Source organism: Olea europaea, chromosome 3, assembly GCF_002742605.1.
Source record: "Olea europaea var. sylvestris chromosome 3, O_europaea_v1, whole genome shotgun sequence".
NCBI classification, from domain to species: Eukaryota; Viridiplantae; Streptophyta; class Magnoliopsida; order Lamiales; family Oleaceae; genus Olea; species Olea europaea.
The window spans coordinates 14,961,222-14,970,219 of record NC_036239.1 but is presented as its reverse complement, the minus strand read 5'-3'; the positions used below and the strand labels follow the sequence as shown (position 1 = coordinate 14,970,219).

Genomic DNA, 8,998 nt, shown 5'->3' with positions numbered 1-8,998 from the left:
ATGATGGAGTGGTTAGAACATTGATGAATGTTAGACATGTTCCTGATTTGCGGAAGAACCTTATCTCTGTTGGTGCTTTAGACTCCGGTGGTTGAAAGATTGTAATATGGAATGGAGTAAAGAAGGTTGTTCGTGGTTCTTTGATTGTGATGAAGGGTATTCGAGAAGGCAATCTCTATGCTCTTCAGGGTACTACAGTTACAGAAGATGTAGCGGTTGGAACAAGTAGAAGTGGTGGAGACCCATGTGAGTGCACTCGGCTATGGCATAGGAGGCTTGGGCATATGTCTGAAAAGGGGCTAGATCTGCTAGTCAAGAAAGGTTTGCTAAAAAACTTGAAGAAGCCTTGCATGGATTTTTACGAGCATTGCGTGTACGGTAAAGAACACCGAGTCTAGTTCCAGCCAAGCAAACATAGAAGCAGAGGTATTCTAGACTATGTGCACACAGATGTATGGGGTCTGGCTTCTGTCACTTCTATAGGCGGTTCCAGGTATTTTGTCACATTTGTTGATGATTATTCTGGATATGCTTGGATTTATTTTTTGAAGCATAAGAATGAGGTATTCGACACTTTCAAGAAGTGGAAAGCAATGGTTGAAAACAGAACATGAAAGAAGTTGAAGATACTGCGATCTGATAACGGTACTGAGTATACAGATGGTGCTTTCAAGGAGTTCTGTGGTAAGGAAGGCATTGCGAGACCATGGACAGTTAGGAATACACTGCAACAGAATGGGGTCGCAGAAAGACTGAATCGTACATTTTGAGAGAAATCGATGTGTATGCGATCCTATGCTGGTTTGGGCAGAGAATGGCAGGCAGAGTCGGTTGCAAATGCTTGCTACATAGTGAACCGATCTCCACATTCAAAGTTAGATGGAGATGTACCTTATAGGGTATTGACAGGAGAACATGCAGATTATGAGAAACTCAGAATATTCGGATGCACAGCCTACTATCACGTCAACGAGGGAAAGCTTGATGCGAGGGCCAAGAAGGCTATATTGTTGGGGTATGCGGCAAGTGTAAAAGGCTATCGCCTATGGTGTGTAGAGGATTCTAAGTTCATAATCAGCAGAGATGTTACTTTTGATGAGAACTCCATGATAGCTTCGTTGAAAGCTACAGTGCCCGGTGGTGATGATGTTGAGACTACAAAGTCTCAAGTTGTTGACATAAAACTTAGAGATCAACCTGGTTCTAGTCATGTTCAAGAGGAGCATCATGCAGACACTCAAGATGAGAGTGATGATGAGTCTGAACAAGAGGCGGTTCAGCAAGAGAATGTACATGCACGGCAACAACAGCAGCTTGCAGATAACTTGGCTTCCTCTAGGCCACGTCATACTTACAAGTAAGTTCTAAAGTTGGGGTCAGACGAGCCTTTGAGGCGCTATGGGTAGACAAATTTGGTTGAGTATGCACTCTCGGTGGAGGATAATGAGCCTGCCACTTTCAAGGAAGCAATTTTAAACAACAATAGTGAGAGTTGGTTGGCAGAGATGGAAGAAGAGATGGAATCACTTCACAAGAACCAAACATGGGAGGTTGTTCCATTGCCCATAGATAAGAAAGCTATTGGTTGCAAGTAGTTGTACAAAAAGAAAGAGGATCCTACCAAGCTCGGTGGTACAAGATTCAAAGCAAAATTAGTGGCTAAGGGGTTTGCACAAAGAGAGGGAGTTGACTATAATGAGATCTTTTCTCCGGTGGTCAAGCATACTTCCATTCGGGTGCTATTGAGTATTGTTGCTCATCATGATCTTGAGTTGGAACAACTCGATGTCAAAATCGCCTTCTTGCACGGGGACTTGGATGAGGAAATCTATATGCATCAACCTGAGGGCTACAAGGTTGAGGATAAGGAACGTTAGGTATGTCACTTGAGAAAATCACTATATGGATTGAAACAATCTCCTCGGCAGTAGTACAAGCGATTTGACTCCTTCATGCTAAAGCATGGTTTCTCCAGAAGTAAGTATGACTGTTGTGTTATATTCGAAAACTTCTGGGAGGTAACTATATCTATCTTCTTTTGTATGTGGATGACATGCTTATCGCTTCGAAAAGCAAGGTGGAGATAGATAGGTTGAAATCTCAACTTGGTAAAGAGTTTGAGATGAAGGATATGGGGGCTGCTAGAAAAATACTGGGTATGGTGATTAGAAGAGAGAGGACGAACCGACAAATGTTCTTGAGTCAGAAAGGCTACATTGAGCGGGTTATTGATAGGATCGGGTTGCAAGGTGCAAAGTCGGTGGTGACTCCATTGTCTCCACATTTCAGGCTCTCTAGTAAACAATCTCCTACTACAGTGGAAGAAAAGGTACGCATGGATCGTGTACATTATGCTAGTGCAGTTGGCAGCTTGATGTATGCCATGGTGTGTACACGCCCAGATATTTTACAGGCGGTTAGTGTGTTCAGTAGATTCATCGTGAATCTGGGGAAGGCACACTGGGAAGCTATGAAGTGGATCCTGAGGTACTTAAAAGGTACCGCGGATACGGGTTTATGTTTTGGTGGAGATGCATGTCATATAAGTGGGTTTGTGGACTCGAATTATGCAGGTGATCTAGATAGACGACGATCTAGTACTGGATATGTGTTTTGCGTACATGGTGTCCTAGTTAGTTGGTGATCGATGTTACAGGCTACAGTGGCTCTTTCTACTACAGAAACCGAGTATATGGCAATGGCAGAGGGAGTGAAGGAAGTATTGTGGTTGTGGGGTCTTCTAGATGATTTGGAGAGTGTGGACTTGTGGTGTGATAGCCAGAGTGCGATTCATTTGGCTAAGAATCAGGTTCATCATGCTCGAACCAAGCATATCGACATCAGGTATCATTTTGTGCGTGATGTCATAGAGGAAAGTGATATTTCTCTCTTGAAGGTACACACAAATGAGAACCCAGCAGACATGTTAACCAAAGTTGTAACGGATAACAAATTTCAGCATTGCTTGGACTTGCTTCACATTAGTCCGTGCTGAAAGCTTGGAGAGAATTTAAGAAGAAAGAGGTTGTTCTTCTTGGATATAAATTCAAAGCTATTTTTCTTTCTTGGGGATTAACTTGAGGCTTGTTCAAGGAATCCAATCCATTGTTCCTCGTATATATATTGAAAATCATTTCTTCCCCAATTTTCTTATCTTTCTTTTCCTCTTCAAGTGGTTTGGAATTTTTCACATTGCAAGTTTATTTGTTCTTGGACAATCTTGGGAAATGTTTTTTCACAACACATATCCATGTAAGGTTTTTTTTTTGAATCTATTCCTTTAATAAATGCTTCTGCACAATCTGAACATTTTCCTCAGTTATCACATTTTAGACACGGACATTGTGTCAAATTGGGATCATTAGCATTGTGCGTTGCTAACATTAAGAAATTGTTCATCCCTGCATTGTACTCATTGACATCCTATCCATTGACATCCATTGTTTGTGCATATTTGATTACGAACTAATCTATTAAAAAAAAAAAAAAATCAATGTCACATTTCTCCTACTCGGTGATTTCTACTAATGGCATAACATGTAATTATGCTACGGACTGCACATTTTAAGAATGTACATGAACCAATTGGAAATGCAGGAGCCATCAGAAGACAATCTTGCTAGATGACAAGACATCATACTCGAAGCAAACCCATGGTGAACCCCAACAAACTCGAGCAGACCAATGGCAAATTACCCATGAGCACACCAACTCCAGAACCACAGAAGACAAATCCACCATAAAATTCAGCAAACTCCACGGGAAGACGAATCTTATGAGATCGTACGGCAGTAGAATCGAAGCAAACACACACTGCAAGCCTACAAAAAAAAAACCATGGAGAAATTTAAGTTTAATGGATTTAGTGCAAACCCAAATGAAAGAGGATGGAGGATGAAAGAATGAAACAAAAACACAGATGGGAGGGTTTCTTTGTCTTCAAATTTTGGTGGGAATCATTAAAAAGTTGAGAGGAAATAGATGAATTGTAAGATTGATCCATGAAATAAGGAGAAAATGTTTGACAACGGTTTTAATTTGTTTCCAGAATGGTATAACAAAAACCGCAGTCTATGTCACTGCTAGGCTTTAATAAAAATCGTTGTCTACGATGGAATAGCTATCCACTTTTACAAATGTTTTTAAATTAACTGTTATGTATTAGTTTCTAAAATGCGAAAGTTACAACGAAAACAGTTGCATTTAGGCCATTGTACGACATCCGTTAAATCGAAATTCATTTTTTTTTTTCAAACTCATTTTCAACCACATATTTATATAATAAAATATTTTGCACGAAAACTCAAAAAAATTTCCCACTTTTTAACCACGCATTCTCAAAAAAACACTATTTTAAAACTCATTTTCCCAAAAAAAAAAAAAAAAAAATTAATTAAAATGGATGTAAACAGGGGCTAAGTATTGTCTTTTACCAATTTTCGTATAGTAAGAACACTGAAGATAATTAGAAACTGATCTCAAAACTATTAGTGTTAACATAATAAAATTTTCATGAACTTATAGATTATATTAAATTTTTCTATGATGACTAAATTACAGATCACGATGAATATCCTGAAAAAAACCAATAAGTAAATATCTAAAGAAACTCCACTGCGAATTAGATAGCTCTTTGTTTTGTTCATAAGCAAGATAGATAAATTTCTAATGAGACATGGAGAGTTAAGTAGAACAGATGCATTGATTAAATGACAAACTGCAGTTAAAACTTTTGAAAGAGGAAATGTGAATATCTGGAAAGTAAATTGTAAAAATTATTGGCAGCTTGACACAAGAACAGCCATTGATACTGCATTTTCCAGAAATGAATATATTCAAATAAAATGAAGTGACGTTCACATAGTTAGGTAGCGGAATGAATCTTTTACCTGATGGAATCCATGGCGGCAACTTGGTTCACAGATTAAATCTCAGCAACACTGACCTGGGAAATGTCAGCAAGAATTAATTTTGAGGTGAGTTAATGATGTGAGATTAATAATGGATTTTAGAAAACTGTTTTTGCATTACAGAATTGAGATTGGTAGGTAGCAAATTGAATCTGTTACCTGATGGAATTATTGAGATGAGGCTGCCGCTGGTTAATAGATGGGATGTCCATCAATTAGAACCTCAGGAATGTAGATAATCTTGGTCCAGTAATCTCCTTTGTACTTCAAACAACGTTTCTTAATAAGTGGGCAGTCATCGATCCAAAGGCTCCAAAGGTTGTGGAGATTGTTGTCCATAGGCAATGCCAAAAGATTTGGGCATTTTGAGATGGATAAACGTCGAAGAGATGTGAGGTTCTGGAATCCCTTCGATAAGATTTCCAGTTTTGGAAGGTCACTCAACCACAATTGAGTTAGAGATGGAGGAAAAAAATTGTGTTCATCATCATTGATTGAGAAGGAAACCAGTTCTGGATATCCACCACTGACCACAAATTCATATAGTGATGTCAGTTTGTGTAAGTCCCACTCTGCTAGGGGCTTTAGTTTCCCGCAGTTGGTGATTGCGAGGGAGGTCAGATTGGGGGGAATGTTTCCTTGTGGAAAGGGCTCTACTAATGAAGTACAATTCTCCACCCACAGGGATTTAAGAGATGATAGCAATTCCATCTGGTCGGGTAAGGTCTTCAGATGTCGGCAATCAGTTACATGAAGATGTCTCAAATTTGGAGTTGGCAAGCCTCCGTGGGGAAACGCTTCCAGATCATCACACGAATATATATTGAGGAAAGTTAATCTTGAGTAATTATGACTAGACCCCAACAAATTTGTCATATTTAAGTTCCCCAAATTGATAATAAGGGATTCAAGAGAAGTTCCACATTCCTCTAACTCCACCGTCTTCAACAGTGGGCAATTTTGGATAGCCAATATTGTTAGAGGAGATATTCTCTTAGGCAAGAACTCTAGAGCTGCACAAGAGTCGATACTAAGGGATGTAACAACAGGAAGAGCACCAATTTCTTTAAGGGACAAGAGCTGAGGGCACCTTTTAACAATTAATTTCCGTAGGTTGTCTAGTCGGCGTGAAATGTTATCGTTTGGCCACAGAGTCACTAGGTCCTCACAGTGATCAATTTCAAGATTTTCAAGTTTCAAAGGAAACTCATCAAATGCTTTCAAGACTGAAGTTAACCCAAAAATGTTCTCCAACTTCAAGTGGGTTAGGGAAGTCAAATTGTGCATGCAATTTAGCACCACCTCACTACACTCTTCTACTTTTACTCTGAAAGTAGATGGAAGCGAAAGAATTGGAAGCTTGACCAATTTAGGACAACTTCTTATGATCAATTCACACAACTTAGGAAATTCAACTGCCGCTTCTAATTCAGGCAATAATCCATGCCACTCCTCCCATTCTGGCATGTCTTCAAAATGCAGAGTTTCTAGCGATTGAAACGACAATTTTTCACTGCATAGATTTCCATAAAATTCAACTCCAACCACTTTTACTCGATTCATGCCTTGAATGCTCAATTCTCTTAGCAAGGGTAGATGTCCTAATGTTGGCAAACTCACGCAGTTTTTACAAGAGCTGATTCTTATTTTTGCTAACTTGGAGAATGACAAATCGCCAATCCAACTTGATAACTTTGTACCACCATAAAAATCAATTTCAAGACTTGATAAATTCTCATGGGGCTTTAGAGCATTAAGCACTTCTGCTTCCTGCATTTCATTTCGAGAATCATCGAAGTTGTTGCTCCATGCCAACCTTATTTTGTTAAGACTTGGTTTATGCATTAGTCTCGCGTCTATTGCTTCTTGAACATTCACCACATTTTGCAATTCCGTCATATAAATTTCTCCTTTTAGAAGCGAGAGTTTCCCCAAATCTTCTAATTTCAGCCCATTACTTTTACTCACAATCAGCTTGGATAATGTCTGTAAACTTGCCAGTTGAGCAATTCCTTCTGGTACCTCATCTAATAGATCAGTATTAACAATGTCTAGGTGATGAAGATTGATAAGATTTTCTATCCCTGGCGGTAATTTGATAAGTCTGTCACAGTTCCTTAGGATCAACACCTGTAAGTTGACAAGAGTGGTCAGGGACTCAGGCAACTGTTTGAGCGAAGTCCTAGTTAGGTTAAGATATCGTAAATGTCTTAGGTTGCTAATAGAACTTGGCAGCTCATATATTGAATCATAACCACTTAACGATAGCACTCTTAAGCAGTACAGCTTTGGTAACAGGTCGAGCAAGACTCTTTGGGACATGAAATTTTGACCAACGTACTTGTTTATGGGCAGTGGCAAAAAAGTTCTTAAACTTTGAAATTTACTGACAAGGTTAAATTTTTGGTAGGACTCAAAGAAATGGCGAATGAACGACAAGTGACGGACCTTTACAGAAATATTGCTTTGAAGATTTTCCTTCATCTTATCATCCAACATCAAACACTTATCTCCAGCGACACTGATAGCTAAATCATTAAGGAGGTCATGCATCACAAAACATGAAGAATTGAAACTTGATTGTTGGAAGAATGATCTTGCTAATAGTTCATCAAAATAATCACTTCCTAATTCTTCAGTTGACCTCTCTTGCTGTGAATGATGAAGAAAACCTTCAGCCATCCAAAGATACAGCAGCTCGGACTTGTCGAACTCGTAGTCCTTGGGAAAGATAGCACAATAAGCAAAACATCGTTTCAGTTGCGGAGGAAGATATTGGTAACTGAGTTTTAAAGAAGGAAGGATTTCACTATTTTCTCCATTTATCCAAATATCATTATTGAATACATCTTCCCAGTCCTTAGGATTAGCTCTTGTCCGAAGGATTCCTCCAACAGCCTTCACTGCTAGTGGCAAGTTTTTACATCTTTTCACCAAGGATTCACCTATCTCTTTTACATCTTGTCGTCCATCAAAATTCTTTGTTCCTAGTGCATGATGAGCTAACAATGATAAAGCATTATCATCTGATAACACAGTCACATGATGTGCTGAAATCGGCGACATGATTTTGGCCACCCTTTGATGTCGACTAGTAACAATGATTTTGCTCCCAAGTTTGCCAGAAAGGAAAGGACGACGTAGAATGTCCCAATCTCCATAATTTTCATTCCAGACATCATCTAAAACTATTAGAAATCTCTTGTTTAAAAGATTTTCCTTTAGCTTGACCTGAAGCATGTTAAAATCTTCATAGTCACACCTTACACCTAAAACTGCCTCAAGAATAATTTTTGTTACCCTAAAAGCATCAAATTCATCAGAAACACAAGCCCATGCCTTCAGATCAAACTTGTCGTTTACTCTTCCATCATTGTATACTAGCTGGACTAGTGTTGTTTTCCCCACACCTCCCATGCCTACAACGGGAATCACAGATATTGGACTCCCACTTGATTCAGCCCCCAACAACATCTCAATTATTTTTTCTTTGTCCTCTTCTCTTCCTTGTACATCAGATTCATCCACAAGTGAAGTCATTTGCAATCTTTTTCCTGTTCTTTCAGGCAGACCCCTTACATTCTCCACTAAACTAAGCATACTAATCTTCTTTACTAGAATTTCCAATCGGTCATTAGTATCTTGTAGTTTGGAAGCAATCCTGCTGTCAAACATAAAATCGCTAAAAGAGAGATCAGCACAGCATGTGGGCAGAAGCTTCCGTACCTTACTGGTTCTGCCTTCAGTTCCAGCTAATCTTCGCTGCAAAGCTTCAGTGTTCAACACATCCACCAAGTCATCAAGATCATAAGCCAAAATCTCCAATTCATTCAGCCACTCTTTGACAGCTTCATTTGCTGTTTGCTTGTTTTCGGCATCACTAAGTACGGATTTGATAATCAACAATGTCATACGCCATTCTTTCAGGTGGGCATCAATTCCTACACGACGTAGAAATTTTAGCAGCTCACCCGAAGCTAGCTTATCAAGCAAAAATGTGACCATTGGAGCAAGAAAGACTTCGACCATAGCCATTTTTATAATTTTTTTCTAAGAAAGAAAGGATTAGAGAGGTGAAAGCAAGAGAG

The 8,998-nt window shown here is 39.1% G+C and overlaps 1 protein-coding gene across 1 annotated transcript; it reads right to left on the bottom strand.

Moving 5' to 3' along the window:
- Positions 1-3,253: 3,253 nt before the first annotated feature.
- Positions 3,254-8,992, bottom strand: LOC111386965 (putative disease resistance RPP13-like protein 1). Its single transcript, XM_023011468.1, has 3 exons — positions 5,070-8,992; positions 4,890-4,945; positions 3,254-3,821 (listed from the first exon to the last, which is right to left on the bottom strand). The coding sequence occupies exon 1, from the start codon at positions 8,943-8,945 to the stop codon at positions 5,103-5,105; it is 3,843 nt and encodes a 1,280-aa protein (XP_022867236.1). The 5' UTR covers positions 8,946-8,992; the 3' UTR covers positions 3,254-3,821; positions 4,890-4,945; positions 5,070-5,102.
- Between the last annotated feature and the right edge of the window lie 6 nt (positions 8,993-8,998).

Bases quoted from the DNA above. Each gene is read 5' to 3' on its own strand.
- LOC111386965 (XM_023011468.1), bottom strand. From the start codon at position 8,945: ATGGCTATGGTCGAAGTCTTTCTTGCTCCAATGGTCACATTTTTGCTT.